The following is a 19982-nucleotide window of genomic DNA, read 5'->3' as shown; positions in this document are numbered from 1 at the left end:
TGGAAGCCCCACAGGCAGGGCCGCAAGCACGTACCGTTTGCAGAGCAATAGTTACTGTGCGAATGCTTGTATGTGACACGATCCTCCACACTTTAAGCCACACTACTTTAGCTTTGTCAGTTTGGTTAGTATTCTCTGCTAACCTTCTTTTAGCTGGCCTTTGAAATGTAATAAAGGGACAAGGCTGGTCGTAACAACTCTCTGAATTGCTTAGCCATCATCTTTATTTCTTCCAAGTTGCTCAACAACTGGTATGCTATTATCACAAATCTTATGCGGTGTCCACCTTGATCAAATTATTACGTACAATAGAACCTTGTTGATCCGATCCCGTTACATACAATTTCCCAGCACCAACGTTCGCGATTGGGAACACAGTAAATGAACCAATTGAATTATCTTGCCAATTCATACGTTCCCGGAAAACACTCTTTTGGCACCAACGTTCAGTGAATTGCCAAACTGCGACATTATATGTTTTCCGCCTGCTACTTTTAGATTGCATGTAAACAAGAAAATGTGTGAGGCATGCACAAACAGTAGCCACCTGCCGTGACAGCTTCATTGCAATACTCGCCCACCCATCTCGCATGAAAATGCTGGTGCGCACTCGGTTTCTTCTTTCGGTGCCAGCAAATCTCCTCCCGGGTCATCGCACGCCTCATTCACTATCGCTATAGCTGCGAGCCTCATTGCGATAAGCATCTTCACCTATGTTTTTACAGTGGGTGGGACGCAGTGCCATTGGAAGCGTACCGCATACTTATAGTAGGCGATAACCCAAGTGCCCCACCGTTCCCTGCTGCAGGTGACGCAATGTGAGCATTACGTTTCGCTCTGGCAGCATCCGGTGTCACCCACCAGCTCAACTTCGTCTCTGTTTCTCGTCGCCGTCTTAGAAAGCTACACAGTCGACATCTTGCCTTACGTAGATGTCAACTACACTTGAGTCTGTCATTTTTTTTTTAGTTACTTGCGATCATACATTTTCCCGATTAGCAAGTTTTTTTCTATTTTTTCCTGAATGTATCAACGAGGTTCTGCTGTACAGTGAAACCTCGTTAAACCGTAGTCGGCCGGAGCTCGGAAAAAGTACGTACTAAACGGTAGTACTGTTTAACCGAAATAGCATGAGACTGCCCACTTACCTGTAGAAAACGGAACTGAGAGAGAGTGCGATGAAAGCAGAAAAAACATGCAGCATTTATTAACTTCGCGCGACATAAGTGTCATTTTCGTTTGATGCCGCGGCGGCCTAGCACGACAACAGCGGCCTCAAACTTACTGAAGCTGCGTGCCAGCTTCTCAGCCAGCCCCCTCCTCTCGGCAAACACTCGCACGGCAAATTCTTAGTTGGCGTTACGTATTCTCCGTGCACGCGCGCAGTAGTGCTGCATAAGTCCCGGGGCACCTTTTTCATTGCCAGGTGCCGGAGTTCGGAAAACTTTTGGTTTGGAATAGTTACGTTATCGCGCCCCTGTTCTCGTTGTGACGATTGCATTCATGAGGCTGACGTAGCGCGCAGCTTATGCCACTGTCGGGCCTGATTCGCCCGTGCTGTCGCTAGTCGACACTTCGGCAACAACAGAGGCAACGATGGCGAAAAGTCGAACCTCGTAGCCAACATCTCTTCGTGGTCGCAGCAGCGCTGCCGAGCAACTTCGCATTCCAAATGCCACACACTGTAGTGAAAAGCAGATCGCAGATCCATGTCGCGGGCCAGCGCCGACTTCTTCGTGTCACGTTCGATAGCATGGACAATGTCTAATTTTTCTTCTATGCTGAGCACCCGGCGTCTTTTTTTATCCGAGCTGCGGCATGACGCGAGTCCTCGCTTGCACGACGCCACAACGCTCTCCGGCACGGCGTCGAAATGATGTTGATGTTGATGCGGCTTCACGTGCAAACGCACAGGGCACTTGGAGGCCGTTGTACTGATCTCTGAGGCTCGTTGTTCTGCTGGGCCGCCCGATGGAGACGACGCACCGCCGTGTTTGCGTGACGAAAAGTGGAAACGCTACGTTTTAGCCGATGCGTACGCAATAAGCTGGTATGGTTTATGCGGATACAAAATGCATTATCTTCAATGGCCGTTGAGTCGGGGAATTGACTTTACTACTTTTAAACCAAAACTACTGTTTAAGCGGGTACGGTTTAACGAGGTTTTACTGTATATAGCGGATCTGTTTTCGGCTGTTCTGTACACTTGACATAAAACAGGTACACGACCTGTAGTCTGCTGCTGAAATCTTACCGTGTAGGTACACAATTGCATTACAGAAAAACAAGATGCGTTGGTCGCCTTTCTTTTTTTTCTTTTCAATTGTTTCCATTATTCAATGCCTTCTTTCTACTGTTACATATGCATATGCTCAGCAATGCAGATAAATTTGCAGGTTTGTGTGTACAAAATGTGGGTTTTCTATGCAATCTGTAAAAGGCTGTTCTTTCTCAAACTTTTTCCGGTATTTGCGCTGCATTTAGCCCTCTGTGTTTGTTTGTTTCTATGGAATAAGCTTTGGGTTATAAAACTCATCATAACACTGAATCATAAGCGCTGTTGAACTTGAGTTGAAATTTCACTATTTGCACACTCCTAGTGGTGACCCATTCACTACCAACGCTGGCCTGAACTAGCTTTTAATATTTTTGGGGCCATATCTGGGTGGATAATTTGTTTTTAACCCTACGAAACAAATATTTCACTTCACCTTATTGTCTTCCTCCTGTGTACTCATAGGAAAGATAGTTATGCGATAAGCTTCTTATGGTATCAACTACGCTGAGTCATAGAACACTTTTGTATGCGTATATCGGTGCACTGTACAGTCTACTGTTAAGGGGACTATTTAATGACTAATAAAGCCAATTGAGGCCTTTCTTTACTTCAGTCAGAAAGAAGCTGCTGATATGATCCATTGATTGTACATTTACGCATTGCATATCACTTGTGGGCCTTTTGTGTCATGTCTCGTGGATAATCGAAGACCAGATATGAAGTGCACATTTGCTCTTTTTAACGGTGTACCGTACTGTACTGTAAAGAACCACAGGTCATACAGGTTGACCTGTAGCCCTTCATCGCGGCATCCCTGATAGCACATCTGTAGCATTGGAGCGAGAAATTGCGTCAGTTAGTGCTTACTGTTGCAGCTAAGATGAAAATGTCCAGGTTCAATTTGCAGTATGTGTGTAATGCATGTCGCATTCTTTTTGCATTTGGGTGTTATGTAGGAGACTTGCTTGTCATGTAGCGGTGATTGCTACATTTTTCAGTTAGTAATAGAGATAAAAATGTGATGAGGGACAAGCACACATTGGAGCACAGATAAAATGCAATCTGTTGGAAGTCGTAGAGACCACTACTCATTCTTGCTTAGTGTCTCAAAAAAAAAAAAAAAGATCATTGTTTTGGCAGTCGTGCTCAAAAGTTGGAGAGGGGAAATGGCTACGTGGTCCACGAGTACTTGATGGAACTTGCACGCCAACAAGAAACTTAAGAGGCTGAGGATGCCAGAGTGAGCAGTGGGAAAAAGATTATAGGCATAATGCTAGGAGTCTGGATGATGGTAGAATGGCTTAGAGAAAAAATGGGGCAGCTGATGTTCTGGTTGTGATTAAAGGTAATTGGCGATTACCTGCAGTGGACATATACATAGGCTGATGATCCGACGCCTTTTATTATGGTGACAGACAGGCACAGTTGTGTGCAGCAATTAGGACTCACTGTTATGAAGTACGAGTTTAGGCGCTTATGCAAGGCTGTCCCATTATTGGGAGTGCACGCCATGTGAAGTTGTGGATGGGTCAGAATAGATTCTCCCTTGAACGCTAAAAGTGGTGAGCAGGACATGTTTGCTAGATGCCACGTAGTGCCATGTTATGTTTATGTGAACAAATCTTTTGCAGTTCTGGTGGAACATTTTCTGTGTACAGGAGCGCCTACTTATTTCTGAAAAGCAAAACACTCTGCCTGCCATGTCCGAGTCTTGACATTTGTGAGACGCACTGAAATTGTCAACGTATGGCACTGCGTGCCTTGTGGCCCTGCACAATGAAAAGTTACACGACACTACCCATTGTTAGAAAACCTTTGTTAAACAAGCAAGGTCCGTTCGGTTCGATTCGCCCTGCACTTTGTGAGCTGGTTTGCTGTAGTTTCAATGAAGGTTCTGTACTGGTACAGAGTAGGCCTGTCACTCACTGTAGGGCACAGGATGAAACAGTCTGTGACGTGCAGACACTGGTATGTTGCACTAGTAAAACAGCAATATGCAGCAGCTGCCAAACTACAGATTAGGCTTAACACAACCAAAGCTAACACCAGGGTGATACACACGGCACCTAATGTGTGTCGCTCTTGTGTGCTTGTGTCAGGTGCGCTAAGCCTAAGGTATTGTAGTTCAGCAGCTGTTTCATCACGTGTATGTGTGTCCGTGTTGTTCTTGCGTCATGATGTTTGGTGTGTCATGCTTTAGCTCTGTAGAGAGATGTAGCAGTAAGCCCAACGCGCAGCCTTAGTCGACTCCCGAACTAGCTCAGGAAGTGCAGGCAAATCGAATGGACCTGCGACAAAAAGCGACGGACAAGCCAGACAGAGAAGCTATGCATCCCAGAGCCGTCGCATCTCGCGCAGCTCGGGTTAAACTCTTTGTTGGGCCAAGCCTCGCCAGCAATCCCGCCAGCAGCTGGGCTGGTGAAAGTGAGGTGATTGCTCTAGCTTCTTGTGCGGAACGAGGAAGGACAACAACAGAAGTTTGCATCGTACCACCAGAGGGGAGGGCCGAGCACCCCGTCGGAAGCACGCACTTTGTCGTTGTTGTGGTGTTCGCCCTGCAGTGGTGCGGTGGTGTGGTGCTTCTCTCTCACTCACTCACTCTGTTATTTTACTTTTTTGATGGCCGAGTGGCAAAAGTACTAATGGTGCGCTCCCTTGGCTTCTGTGACCACCCCTTTGTAGGTGCCTCCAGGGGGTTTGCATTTGTGGAGTTTCGCTATCTCTCCGAAGCGGTTCGGTGGAAGGAACTTACAAAGGTGTCGTCCCCTCGTTGCGCCGCTTCGGCCACTTGCAAGAGTGGCCGCCCTCCGGCCATTTTCTTCGTTCCCACCACCTCCTCCTCCTCTTCCTCGTCAGCCCACTCCGTTCCCGGTTTCTCTGTGTCGGTGCCGGGAACAGGGTCCTCTTTACTGAAAAGCGCGCGTGCTTTGCGGCCTCGGCTGTGCCAGCCGAGGTGCTCTTGCCCTGGCTGCGTGTGCTACGCAGATGTCTTGCAGCAGTGCTGTCGGCACCGCTGTGTTGGAAGAAGCCGTAGAGTTACATACAGACTTACTATACGCCTTTCGCCAACTTTGTTTAGTGCCTCAAAACACTAAGTTGTATCAGCCAACCAGAACAAAGAACCAGAAGAATGGCTCCTCTATTGTGTCATAAAATATCATCATGGTTTTGGCACGTAAAACCCCACAATTTAATTTTTTTAGCTGAAAAAAATTCGCTCCAGCCTTTGCTGCACTGCACAGAATTGTTGAGACAGAGCGTAAGTGAAAAAGGTTAGCACAGCAAGTGTCCAACTGCACCGTGAATTATGTAAAGCGTAGCCTTTTGGATTGAAATTGGCTTGACCGGTCGCCCATCTTACCAGCAGGATTACTCGAAGCTTGCTGCATTCCCAGATGATACACAAGGCGTGGTTAGGATGCAAGCAGCCTTATTACATTTTTTTTCCCTGTCACAGCTGCCGGTTGAATTGAACGTGGGAAAAGTGAAGTTGGAGCAACCCAAATGCAAATGCGGTACATGCTCAATTGAGGATTGGCACAAAATGTCTTAGAAGGCGACGTCACCTCAGTGAACCAGTCCTTCCTGTGCATTATGAGGCGACTGGGCAGGCATTGTACGTAACATGTACAGGAGGCCACGCTGTCGGCTTAAATTTTATGTTACGGTTTTAGCCTCCAGCTCTCTGACTTACTTTATCTTACTTTATTGCTTACTTTATCGGTTTCAAAGCTCAGTTATTTTGCCCGATCGCCACAAAGGGGCTCTGTACTCTCTTCTTTCCTTATGCACCTTCACACGTGACTATATCATAATGTTGCAGTGATGCTGTCTGCCATTAACAGAGTGACCTTTATCGTATTGGGTAGATCAACAATTGGTATCTTTTGTTTGTTGTCCTGCACTGCCCAGGACTGCCTGAAGTGCTGCTTTCAGCTGATCATTGACGTACGCAGCATTTTTGGAAGGTCCTGGTTTGTTGCGGACTACAAATTGAAGGCATCCAGTTGTTCACAGCAAAAAAACTCTCAGCCCTTCAGTTAGGCTACATTGTCATGGCATTTGTAATGTCTTTCGTTCTTAACGTATACAGTATAAGAGAGAGTATTAGCACTGAGTCAGTACTGTTTCTGTTTCTGCGAAAGGAACCTGTGCAGCCGTAGTTGCATTATGCTTCAATCCACTGGCCAAATTGAGCCAATTCTTCCCATCATTTTCCCGCTGGAGGAACTGCAGCTATGAAAAGTGTATGTAGGCACTTGTGCCCTGCTGCTCTCTGAATAAGTTTGTATGAAACTCCATGGTGAAAGGCTGTGTTTTAATTGCCGAATTCCACCAAAGTTGCTTAAAGCTATGTTGAGTAGTGCTCTGATTGGCGCCTACGATACCACATGCAAGACATCTGCGGCACAGGTCACTAGTTAGAACCAATTTGGAGCCAAAAAAAGTCAAGTGCTTTACATAGCAATGAATTTCTCCTTGGTAGTTTAAAACCAACAAAGTGCTAGTATAGCATGCTGTTAGCAGTCCCAAAAGCTGATTCTTGTGCCATTAATCAGTGACAGTCAGTCACTATTCGTGAACGATGTTAGCTTTCTCTGTGAATTGTGCACTTCTAAGCATTCTTGTTAATGAATACAGTAGAAATTTTATTGAAATGTGACTGTAGAAAGCACTATTCACTTTGAACCCTATATTATTTTAGAAATTGTTGAGAATGTTCACATTGCTAGTGAAACAGCTGTAGTTGACATGCTACTTCAATTGAGGAAGAATTAATTTCAGCCTTTTTTGCACGACTGCAGTTGCGGCTGTTGCTTGCTTTAGTTTGCGGCCAGATGGGCTTTATCAGCACAATAAAGCAATCTGCAGTGGGGTAAGAAAAAGGTTTAGGAACTGTGAAATCTCCCAAAGTCATGCGACCATTGAAGGTCCAGCTAGCTTATCATGCTTGCTTTCCATTCAGGCTTATCGCAAGTTTTTTAAAACTAAGTGCTACAGCAGACTTCCGTTAATTGAACTCTGGTTAATTTGATCCTGACCAAAGGTTCCAGCCCGTTCCCATGCATTTCTTTGGGCCCAAACTTTCGTTATTTCAATCCTAAAATTGACTTTAGCCCTATAATTAGAACTTCACAGCCAGCATGCACGCACCTGACCCCTATGGTGATCCCAGTTTTGACCCTTTTAGTGGCAGCATGCATTGGTGGAGCCTAAAAACAGTGAACGTACGTCAAAATCTCCTGCCAAAAACGCCTGTTACTTGCCTGCTTTAGGAAGACTTTCAAGCAGTAGCGGTAGCTCACAATGCCTAATTACAGTGTTTACTCAAACTGAATACATGCAGTTTTTCCCCCATGAAAATTGGGTTGAAAATTGCCCGCATGGTGCATTCGGATGCGAAACAATAACACAGTTCACGGTGTTTGTATGCTTTACCCATAACACGGCCGTATTGCAGCAAAGCCCACTTAAAAAAATGTGCAGCCAAGCTGACTTTAAAAAACTGGCTGCCATTCTGCAACACTCAAGAGACCCTTTCCCATCTTCCCTGCCAAACAGGTTGGGTGCACGTTAGATTTCTACTTTGTTTAGGAGCTTTCATTTCAATCCTACATTAGTTCTGTAGTTTGGACCTACATAAAGTGGGCACACGTTTGATCCGAGGTTGTGTTGGAATTGGGCAAATACTGCCAAAAACATCAGCCGTCATCTATTGTTTTTTCTGCATCTCGTTTAATTAGGCCTGCCAGATAATCCGATCAATTAAATTGGTCCCGTCAGAGTTGAATTAATGGAAGTTGGCTGTACCTGAAATGATCAGGCTTAGTTTGGCTACATGCGAGTACATGACAGTTGCCCTTGCATTCATATGCAGGCGGTCTGAGTTTAGCAAATGCAGAAGCCGAGGTTAATGCCCGAGTGCGCTCTTCTTTAAGCGGCTAGAGTTTCTACAAGTCACAGGTTTGCTGCACGAGACTGACAAAAGAAAGATAGTGGTAGGCTTGCTCACTGGGCAGCATTTCTGGCACAGCCGAACGGCCCCCGAACGATGCACCGAGGCCTGGTCAAGTTTCTCACAAGTCCTGACACAACAATGCCGAATCCAGGGTGTTCAAACTAGGAAAGATTATCATGCAGTGTCCCATGTCCAAAATATGGCCAGTACCTCACCTGCTAAACAGTGCCTCTGCTGTTTACTCGTCGTACGACGGCCTCGAAGCTTTCAATCCCTTTTCTTGTACAGGGCCAAGCTTAATCAAGCAGAAAAGGGAAGGGGCATGCTTGAGAGATCCTTGACAGGCCTTTGAATGCATCAGTTTGGAGCCTTGCCCGTCACATGCAGTGTCTCTAGTTGAACTAGCACATGATGCAGCACTTTGGCCGGAGCCTTCCTTGCCACCTTGCTATCGACTGTTCACACAACAGCATATCCATTGTGGTTCTGCTCTAGGTAGAAGACCTTGCATTTTTTTAGCTTGTGCCGCACACTCTGAAACCACAGTTGAAGCATGCTAGAGCTATACACACGACAGAAGACGTTTTGTCTTCATTATCTAACTTGAGAAACAGTAGGAGAAGCATTGTAAAGCCCCATCCACACTGGCTGAAAAATGCGTGCAGCGCTCCGCCAGCGTTGAAACGCTGATGTGTAAGGGCAGCCACACCAACTGGCAGCGTGCCGCTGTGGCAGCCACGTGATAGCATGAAGATGTCGCCTCCTCTCTTTTTAGTGTGTAGGTGCGAGATGTCGCATGCTTTTTCCTTCGTCCGCTCACAGATTCGCACTGTGTTTACGTTTTTCGCTCTTGACTTGACTCATGTCATGAAGATGACGTATCCACTGATCGTAATCATGCGGGTGTGCACCCTTCCGATGCGGCGTCGCCGCATTCAGAAGATGAGGAGACTGAGTTACTGGGTGTCATCTGTGCGCCTTGTATTCAGTGTCCATCTTGTCGTACAGAATCGGATAATGCGCACTACCTCAAAAGAAGGTAAACGTTTCCATCGGGACGTCGCAGCTTAGACTCTTTTTTTTGTAAAAAAAACAATCGCAAACCACGACAAACAAAACAAGCGCGCACGAGACCAAACTAAGCAAACCAAAACGAGCACAAGCGAGAGCTGACCTGAGCATACAGTAGTACCAAACGAGCGGTCCGGCTGATACCAGATGCAAGTACGAATCGAACGGTCAGGCAGGTCCGCATGACACCAGTTTCCTGCATGGATGTCACTGAAGGTGCCACTTTCGTTGGTGGGCTGCGAAAACACGGTCCAGGACCAATCCTTCCCTCGGTACAAAAAGGATTCCACCGCATGGCACGTGTGTGTTTCCGCTAGTGTGGCTGGGGCTTAACGTATGCAGGTTGCAGCGTGGATGTGAAGGCTGTTTCACATGCTGTGGTTTTTCACCCAGCCACATTGAGATTTCTATTGCAGTGTTACTACTGAAGCAGTGATGTTGCATGTGTCACCTCTTGTGCTTATGCAAGGGACCCAACAACACTTTTTAAACATGTTAAGTAAGCTTACCTAATTCCTACCTAGGCAATGTTCTCTAGAACTTTTGATTTTGTAATTGCAGCTTGGAGCCTCTTCGTTCACTTATTTAAGCTTTCTAATTGCTTATAAAGATGTTACATCTTGGAGGTGCTAATTAGTATTTTGGCATCACAATTTGTTTTTTAGGTTAGCTTTAAAAGATCTGTTGGGACTTCCATGGAAGCCACGCTGATTTTCGCTGCTATGATGACTCCTAGCTCCACATCGGCACAGTGGCAAAAAAGGAACGTAGGCAAGGAAAGAATGACTGTGAAGCTGTGACTTGGGCAGCACTTTATTGCTGATAACTTGTCTCATAACGAGGCACATTCAGAAATGTTTTGTCAAAAAATATTTACTAGGTCGTGCCCTTAGTTACCATGCGCTACATGCCTTTCATAAGAGTTTTTTTCTCGCAGAATGTGAAACAGCCTTCATGGTAATTCGTAGTGGGATTAGCTTCCTTGGCACGAAAACCTGTTCTAGGGGACAGGAGACAATGCCAGGTATTTCAACAAAAATGACCACCTAGTGCGGTAAATGTCTTTTCTGGCAGCACAGCGTCAGAGGCAGCTGACATAGCAAATTGTGGGGATCATTGACTGATTAGTTACCTTCCATTAATTAATTAATGTTGATTAATTATTTCATAGATATTGTTATAGGAGTGAGGACAAGCGTTTCTTGAGGCATGACCACTCAGTAGAAATCTTGAGATTAACTCTACTTTCACAACATTATGCCTGTTTGATTGACGCATGATTCACAGCGCCGAAGCCAAAAATAATTTGGGTAATGTTGATGTACAAGTTTTGGAACAAAGCATTCAGTTGCAGAATGTGCCTTGTAAAACAAATAATCTGTGTCATTAGATCATTAATCTGGTAATCAGTAGTCATCAGGAATATCCTGGTATCAGCTGCCTTAAATTCATGTTTTAGCTTGTGCACATACATATTGCAGGTTACAGAAGACCACATATCAGAGATGTCGACAGCAGCAGCAGTGCTGCCAGCGACATTTTGTGGTGGTTTCTTGAACCACAAAGCCGTGGAACCGTTTTTGTGTTTCATGTGGTTATGCTGTTGCCAATGTGTTTATACACCAGCAGCTAGATTGCACATAGCTTGCCATTGCAGTTAGGTTTAAACTCGTTACAAGGGGGCGCCACCGCTGCTGCTATCATCGTCTACGTTTCCGATAATGTGGTGCTTCATAAGTAGCTGTAAATAAGTGAACAAGATAAAACTGTGATGGTTTATTGCCAGAAAATAAGAAGACATTACGGCAGCTGAACTGTCTTCAAGTAAGTTCAATCATCTTTTTTGAAATACCTGGTTTAATTCATGCGATCTTGAATAGCTGTAGCTGTTTAGGTGTCACTAGTTGGTGTGTCATGCTCAAGCTGTTAGTCGCGTCATGCAAGGAGATGCCTAGATATGCTTGAACATAGGCCACTCAATTAGTACACTTATGGGCTCCTCAATCTCTTCTGCTCTTCGAGCACTTGGGCTCGTCAATGCCTCGTAAGATAACCTAATGCTTGCTCAACAGTGTAAAGCTATTCTGGCACACATCCTGCTTAATGAGAATCCTTGGCTGAAAGTTGTGCAAGCTTACGCTAGGAACGCTACAGACTTGTTAGTTAAAACTCGCATTACAGCACTCACTTTGATCAGACTGTGAATGTTAGAATCAGATAATGCTTGTAGCATCACTGCCTCGGATGATGTTGGGTTTATTGAACACAGCAGTCACCATTGTCAAAACAAGTATGTGCAGTGAATCTGCATGCTTAAATAGCCGATGAATAGGGTACCCTTGCTACTGAGCAAATAACATAGTTGGGCACAGTGTTATATAGCACATATCTGTGATAGTTCTCGGCCTTTTTTTCTTGCAATACTCTTGTACTCGCAGAAGCAACCTTATCACATCAAGTTAGCCATTAGGTTGTGCGGACACAGGGCTTAGGGTGAGGTGAGGGTGGTGCATCGAAGGACATTGCTAAGGCCAATGCTTACACTTCTCATCAACAAAGGATGTGGCCAGAATAGTTTACTGTACTACTGCTTTCTTACTGTTGCTTGCATAATTAGGGTCATTGAAGTAGTGCAGTACCACTCAAACTTCAGTATTAGTCAAGCTTCACTATTATTCATCAAAACACGCTTAATAGATGGGACATGAAAACAAGACTGCAATCTGTCCATTGTAGTCTCGCTGGCAGGCATGGATTGTGTATGCTCCTGTTTTCGTTGCGTAACCTGCAGTTGCGCTGTAGTGAGGCCACCAGCGACAATGCACTCCTTGCTATCTACTATGCAACATGGTGTTTCGGGAAGGCAAGACATGCAACACACGAATACGACGAGAACGAGAAGGACAATACTAACGCAGTCATTCTAGCTCTTCTCGTGTGGGTGTTTTGTGTACCTGCCTGTCCTTACTACGAGTTCCTACCAAGTTACTTGGCTTTCTGCCATCCTATGACAAGTTGCTCTAGAGTCCGTCATCAGAGAAACCACATTTGAATTGCTATGCAGTGGCACCTACATGGAATGCATTTCAGATATAATTTCAGCATGACGTATGGCATTGCATTGTCCGTCATTTTGTATGCTGTAGAGTGGTAGCTTTTATCCTTGCCGAAGTGTGTGTGTCACATGGTTAATTAAAGCAGGAAGTCTTGCGATGCGCATTTCGACCACATTATGGTGTCCTTAACGTATGGTGCGAAATGGGCAGGGCGACGGCACTCTGAAAATATGTTGGAAATGCGTTTCTTGTATTGCTGTTTGCAAGGTTACCAAGGTGGCTTATATGGCTGCTGCCTTGCTATACAAAAGCACACAAGGTGTCTCTTTCTTGCAATGATGGAGCCACCTTATGGTGTTTGCTCCTAGAGTTAGATTAAATTGCTGTTTATTGAGCAACGTCTCGGAGCTGATTTGGAAGGCACGCCTTCAAGTGATCCTAAGTGTGTTGTCGGCACCAGCTCTCACTAGACAGTCACAAGAAGCCGAATTGCCGTGTGCTGCTTGTCTTGGGAAGATGCAGTGACCAACATTAGGCATTGAAGACGTGGTGCTGAGGGCAAAGAACTGACAGAGACCAGATGATCACAGATGCATACCTGCCAAGCCTCCTGAATTTTTTGTAAAGTTTAGGCATCTGGGCTCGTTTTACTAGTTTACAAATGTTGCACCAAGTTTTGACAAGAAAATCCAATTGCAGAAATGTTAAAGGTGCTGAAAAAAATGGGCGGTGCAAGGTTACAAGAAAAAAGAGTGCTCAGCAACAGAAATCGTGATGGTACGTGCGCCGCCCTCTTGTGGTAGCACGAGATTCCATAAGGTATAAGGATACTTGCCTTGAAGAAGATTATTTAGACAAAATCATGACAGCAATGTCTCCAAAACAGTCACTGAGATCTTAAAACAATGTGTTGTCTGTAAGTTTGCTGTTGTAAGCTTGCTGTCACTGGTGTCTGCATCTAGAGATAAATCCTCGTTAAGTAAGTGCATATTCATCCTGCACAAGTTGTGTTTGCAGGGAAAACTTAAAGAAATGCAGGCTATTCATCCCCTTCGACCTGTCTGCATGAATTTTACAAATTTTTAAAGTTCGCAGGTTGGCAGGTATGTAAATGAAATTGCTAGTGGTCTTCGCTGGAAAAGAGGCAGTTGAAACTGTTTTGCCTTTTAAGAGTGTGAAGTCAGAAGTAGTCACTCTTGTCCTCGTCACTGTTTCCGTGGTGCCAAAACCTGCTTTCCCGAGTGTAACAATTCCTTGAAGGAATGCCAGAAGCAGATGTGTTTGAGGGCAAGCTTGTTGAAGTACAATGGGCTGAAAAAAATGTTGAGATCTAGAAGAGGCTTACTCGTTTTGCAACCTTGCCAAGGAAGAGGCTCACCTCATTGTGACAGACAAAGCAAGGCAGCCTGTGTAAGGCCATCTCGCATAGTTTTCTGTACATCGTGAAAACAGAGAACAGGAGCATCCTCCGATTTCAAGCTACGGGGGGCTAGGAAGGCAATGATGGCAACATGTGCTAGTGTTATAGATGGCTTTTGCTGTTTGTTATTGCATGTTGGGAAAGAAAAATTCTGGGGAGGGGGGAAGCACAAAAAAAAAAAACCCTCCGTGCTGGACTGAGCCAAGACGATTGAGGCGCCACCTCTCCTACAAGGGGTCCCCCCCATGACCGGGTGTTCGGTCCACCGCGGCGGCGGCAGCCACTGTTGGGAGCGAAAATGGACGGACAAGCGTGTGTCCCACGACGGCCCCTTTGCTGACCTATGGCGGTGTGCCTGTCTGCTCTTCCGTTGCAGGGCGTCATTCAGCTGGGTGACATGCGCTGCACACTTCACTACAGCATTCCTAAGGACGGGTTTGGCGGCGGTATGGAACGGGGCGGAATGATGGCCCGCACTGACTGGAACTGCAGCAAGGTCTGGACTGTTTGACGGTGGCTAATAAATTTGGGTATTTCCGAAACTCAGGTGACAATTGTTTAATGCAAACACCTCTACAGAGCCCGAGGTGACAGTGAACAGCCTTTCCTAAGTCACATTATAATCTTCTCCAGCAACACTGCACCACGATGTGTGATGCTTTGCCTTCTTTTTCAGTGTGGGGTCAACAACTTCAGACGCCGGGACAGTTGTTTCAAGTGCAGTGCCACCAGGGAAGGTGAGTGCGTGCAAGCCAGCTTGTTGGTTTTGCCAGGGGTGAGTGAACAAACGAATGAAGCTCCATTTCAAGTTAGAAATTGCAGTAGTCCAGTCCAACCCGCACATCGCTACAGCTATATGAACTGTGCTAGCTTCGTGCCTACAGTGCAGGTTTGATAAGTTATAGTAGCAATTTTGATAAAGGATAGTGTATTCTATATGCTATAGTTAGCTTGCCATGGCCTGGCTATGAAAACTGAGTGGGCATTAGAATTGAGTGTGTGTGGTATACGAGACACAGTAGTGTTTAGGTTGAAACTATGAAAACCATGAGCAGCTTAACAGGTGGGAAAAATGCAGTGATGAGGCAACATATCGGCGTGGTTCTACTTCGTATGGTGATGTAGAGTAGGAACTTACTGGTATGCTGTGCGAGAATTCATAATCCAAATTGTGTCATCTGAATGAAGTATTTGCACTGTTCTCCATAATTAATGCTTAAACTTGTACACATCGGCAATGAATCTGTGACATTATACTTGCATTATTACTGATTTCATTTGCCTCAAATGATGTTCTCCTTGCTCCATTTTGCAGAGGCAGAAGCTTCGGGCACAGGCGATGGCTACGACGAGATTAGCTCTGTGCCAACGAACAGTAAGTAGACATTGACAGCATTGGGTCTCGACAAGCTTTGTTAGAGCAGATGTGTGTCCGGCATGTCCTGCAGTTTCTGAAGGTGCACAGTTTGCTTATCATATAGTTCTTCAAGAATTCTTCTTCAGCAAAACTTTTACAGGTTTTGTTTTGTAGGCCGGCACTTCAGAAACCTTCCAGTTTGCTGAGAGATTCTTGCTGTTTCTTGCGAGTGCTCCTTGGCTGGGGTGAAAGCTTATGTTTCAGAATGCCACAAATGTGAAATTTTTTTTCTTGCCAGCAGAAGCACAACTTGCATTTCTACTCGATTGGCTTTCATTATTTATACTACAATACATTGCCCATGCTTTTTAGAAGCGTCGATTGCTGCTTGCGAAGGAATTTGAATGCGCACAATGTGCTCTTGTTCCTTACAGCACTACTGTTGCGCAACTTGGACGTACTGACGACAGAGGAGCGCGTCCTGGCCGTGCTGGGCCAGACAACCAACGTACCCATCAAGAGCCTCAAAGTTGCACGTGACACCGTCACGGGTGTGTCACGTGGCTTCTGCTACGTCGAGCTGCACACGGTTGCAGAGGCTGCCCAGCTGGACGACCTCTTGCTCAACATGGGGGGCCAATTCTACATTGACGGTCGGCAGGGTGAGTGACCTTTCACATGCAGCAGAAGGCAGCGTGGTCAGTCTGTAAGCCAGTTACGCTCTCAAGGCTGTGGGTGTGTTCCAGTTCTGGCCAGCATTGGAGGCAGTCTACGCTAATAGCTAAGAGGCAGCTTCAAGTCCAAGTAATGGAATGCATCTGGAACGATCTGGTGATTTCTCCACGTGATGCCACTTTACAGCAACAAGAAAAAGCTACAAAAAGCACATATCAGAGCTGTATTTTAACACTTTGCATGGATTAACCTATGAAAAACGCAACATGGCTTAGGGTGTAAGAAAATATTTACTACATTTTCCTTTGAACAGACAACCTTCCCACCAAGTTTCCTAGTTTCTGCTCAGCCGCCATCTTCTTTGGACAGCAAAGTAGCCCACACCGTTTTTCACTTCGGTGCTGTCTTCATAAAAGACAGGGATAATTGGAGATTGCAGGGAGAGGCCTTCGTCCTGCAGTGGACATAAAAATAGGCTGATGATTATGATGCTGTCTTCGTGAAGAAGTCTCGTTGCTGGCATCCTCAGAATTGAAGCAACACTTAAGATGGCTGCTGTTCTATGCTGTCTACAGTCGGGCCCACATATAATGGCTTTATATGTGGGCCCGATGTTGTGGGTCATGGCACAAGCCTCATGACCCACAACAAACGCGCCCAACTGGGCTAGTGCAGAGTAGGGTATAACCCCGGGTCGACGCTTGGCCAGCGTCACGACGCGTTTAGCCGCCATTTGCCGGCACTTTATTAAAGTTATCCCTGTCCTATATAATGGTGTTAGCCCACGCTAATGGCTAATAAACGAGACCTGTGCGACTGCCAAATACACATTGTTTCAATGGCATACACTTGCATGTATCACAAATATTTTTTAGCCCTGCTGATCGGTTACAGTGAATGGACGGCATAAACTCTGCACCGCGATGCGAGATGACGATGACCTCCAACCCCTTTGTCGTCTTGCAGACGAACTATCCGTTTCGTGCCCCGCTGCCCTCTCCCCACCGTCCCGCACAGCCCATGAGGTCGCCTTCCTGCCCATCCTCACAACTCCGCTTGCACTCTACGGTGCCGGCTGAAGTTCAGAAGTTTCGTTTCCTGGCCGTTAGGCCGTTTTCGCTTTCGTGCGTCGTTCTAGTCAGGCCCGAGTTGTATTCAGGATGGCAGATGGGAATGCTGTACCTGCAGCGGTCACGAAATGAATAGCGCTGGACATGGCAATGAAACGAGCAATTTTCACGGAACTGTCTCGAGGTGCTAATGACTGTGAGTTGGTGAAGAAGTATGTGTCTAAATGAACTATCTTGACGATTGCAAAGAGCAAGGAAAAGATCATCTCGACAATTCTAAAGAGCAAGGAAAAAATTGCCAGCTCTTACGCCGACTCGACGAACAGAAAGCGCCTGCAGAAGGCCACCTATGCAGACATAGAGGACGCACTGCTCGAGTGGTTCGTCGAAGCATGGGCTCGCAACATGCCGATAAGTGTACCAATGATGCTGGGCAAAGCCAGAAACTTTGCGTTCCTGCTAGATTTTCCTGACTTATGCTCAGGCAATGGCTGGCTACACCGATTCAAAGTGCAGCATGGGATTGTTTCTAAATTGATTGTCATCGAGGTGGCTTCGGTAAGTGGCCAAGATGGTTCCGATTGGTTTGTAAGAAACTGAGTCGTTGTTGCAAGCTACACGGAGACGAAACACAGACGAACACAGACGAAACACAGATAACACAGACGAAACCGTTATTTTATCAGATGCTGCTGGACGAAGCGCACGCCATGGAAAGCGACTGATGCGCTGACGGCAAGCACAGTAAAGTGCGCATTACAGCACTTCTGTGTGCTAATCTAGACGGTGGCGACCGGCGCGTGCTGCTCGTGCTCGACAACTGCTCAGCGCAGCACGTGTGAACTTCTCTGATGGCAGTTACTCTACTCTTCCTGCTGCCCAATACCACTTCGAAAGTGCAGCCGCTTGATTTGGGCTTCGTACGCACATTTAAGGCATCGTATAGGCACCGTTGCTCATCGCTGTTGACTGCCCGGTCGCCAACTTGTCGCTTAAGAGTTTCATTGTATTCAACCGTTCAGATGGTGAAAACGGCTTGGGCGGAGGTGACGGCCGCTTGTGTGTGGAACTGTTACCGCAAGGCTGGCTTCGTCGATGCAGTGCCTCACGCCGATCTGATGCGTCAGAAGATGATCACTCCGGCGGCGATTTATGGCAGCGCGTCGCCGACTCCGACATGGGAGGCCACAACATTGGCTGGGATGACTTTATTTCTGTTGATGAAGACGCTGATATTGTGGAACCGTGCATGGACAAGGGCAAAGAGTGGCAGAGTGCAGGCAGAGAGTGGTGCTGAGGCATCGGATGACAGTCAAGCTTCGGAGCCAGCACCCATAACTGTGCCTGTAGCAATGGGCTCCATAGAGAGCCTCGGGCAACTTGTCCATGCCAAGGGCCTCGGCGAAGAGCACACTTCTGCTTTAAATAAACTGGAGACCGCAATCATTGGATCTGCATTGCGGAAACAGACGAGCATCACGTCCTTCTTTGCAAAAAAATTAATTTTGTGTTTTGACTAGCCGCTTTTGTAAGGCTGTGGTCCACTTACTACGAACTTTGGAATATAACGAACAGATGTTGCGTGACGCTCAGGTTCCTTATAAGTGGGCTCGACTGTATTTAGCCATTTATAGTGATTATTGGTACGCAGCCTGCATTAATAAAATGTGTTTGGAGTAGGGTTGTGCGAAGACTAATTTTGAGACCAAATTGAATGGTGGCAGAAGTGAGTGAAATTTAATATAGAATATGTTCAAATCGTTTTTGAATAATGAGCACTCATTTTCACAATTACTTTAACATGATGCTTACGTCCCAATATTGATAAAGTTAGCAATTTTTGTCATTACCTTGCATGTTTTGGAGAATTGCTTTTAAAAGCACAACTGGACCATTATGAGAAAGTAGAAAGTAAGCACTTTGTTTGCGTATACATGGAGAGAGTGAATGATCTCTGTGAATCTGGTGAAGTCTTGCTCCCTGAGCAACCTAGCCTGCTTAGCTATGCAAGCTCTTATATTTTACGCCTGTACTGCAAGGATGACATTTATCGTGCTTTTGCTTCAATTAATGTTTCATTGTGTACAGTTGACGTCTTGAAATATTCAAAAACTATTATATTCATTTTATGAATAGCGATTATTCAATTCGAAAACTGAATCGAATGGGAAACTTTTTGTTATTCGACAGAGTATTCCCACACTTCTAGTTCAAGTTTATAGGCATTTCTGGAAGAGAAAAAAAGAAAGAGGCCCGACTACACCTGGAACTTCTTGCTGTGCTTAATGATGTAGTCAGATCAGTTCATAAATTTTTATAATATGCTGTCTAATAAAGTGTTACTGCTTGACAATAAATTTTGTGCTTATTGGCTACATACTGGTTGCGAAAAACCTAATAAAAAACCTTATTTGTCCCTGCACTCTATACACATGATGTGGACTACTGTATTTCGATAACAAAAATGTTAAGAACTTGGCAAGAGCAACTTGAAATGGCACATTGTAGAAGTGATCGTGCATTTGGACAGTTGTTTTGCTTGGCTTGCCTGTAGCTGGCAACCTAACATCCTGATCTCTTAATTAATAACAATGCAAAGTGTGTGTTTGTAATTTGGCATTGTTCTTGTGCCATGCGTCAGCAAGGTAAGCCACTGATGGGCCCTCAAAATTGGCAGGCCACTTCTTGCTGGCCCACCCCTGCATTTCTTGTGCATAGATCCGATCACCGTTTTTTTCCCTGCCAGTATAAGTGTGTACTCTTAAATCTAACTCAGGATATAACAAATGTACAGTCAACGACCGATTTTTCGGACCCTCTAGGGAACATAAAAACGTCCGAAAATTCAGGCAGTCCGAAACAATGAACGCATGCAAAAAACGCACTTTTTTTTTCCTCGGATCTAGAGGTAAAGGGCGAAGTACCAGGCTTCCGAAACCCTGCCAAAGCATCAGTGAAGTGGCTATAAAAAGAGGCATTCAAAAACTCTATGCAGCCGACTGCCGGTTTATTATGTACATGTGCGTCGTCGGGCAGCCGGTTTTATTGCTGCAGTGGCTTGAAGAACTTGTTGATTGTTGTTTGGACGGCGTTCCG

The 19982-nt window shown here is 45.6% G+C and overlaps 1 protein-coding gene across 3 annotated transcripts in view; it reads left to right on the top strand.

Annotated features, from left to right (window-relative positions):
- LOC142592594 (RNA-binding protein 5) overlaps positions 1-19982 on the top strand; it is a 67880-nt gene that overhangs the window by 8005 nt on the left and 39893 nt on the right. For all 3 annotated transcript variants that reach the window (XM_075704129.1, XM_075704130.1, XM_075704128.1), the window contains 5 exons: positions 4961-5034; positions 14161-14280; positions 14461-14521; positions 15100-15159; positions 15576-15803. In XM_075704129.1, the coding sequence (XP_075560244.1) occupies positions 4961-5034; positions 14161-14280; positions 14461-14521; positions 15100-15159; positions 15576-15803 (543 nt within the window). The remainder of the gene's footprint in view (positions 1-4960; positions 5035-14160; positions 14281-14460; positions 14522-15099; positions 15160-15575; positions 15804-19982) is intronic.

Source organism: Dermacentor variabilis, chromosome 9, assembly GCF_050947875.1.
Source record: "Dermacentor variabilis isolate Ectoservices chromosome 9, ASM5094787v1, whole genome shotgun sequence".
NCBI lineage: Eukaryota > Metazoa > Arthropoda > Arachnida > Ixodida > Ixodidae > Dermacentor > Dermacentor variabilis.
The sequence above is the reverse complement of the archived record's forward strand: the minus strand, read 5'-3'. Positions and strand labels throughout refer to the sequence as shown.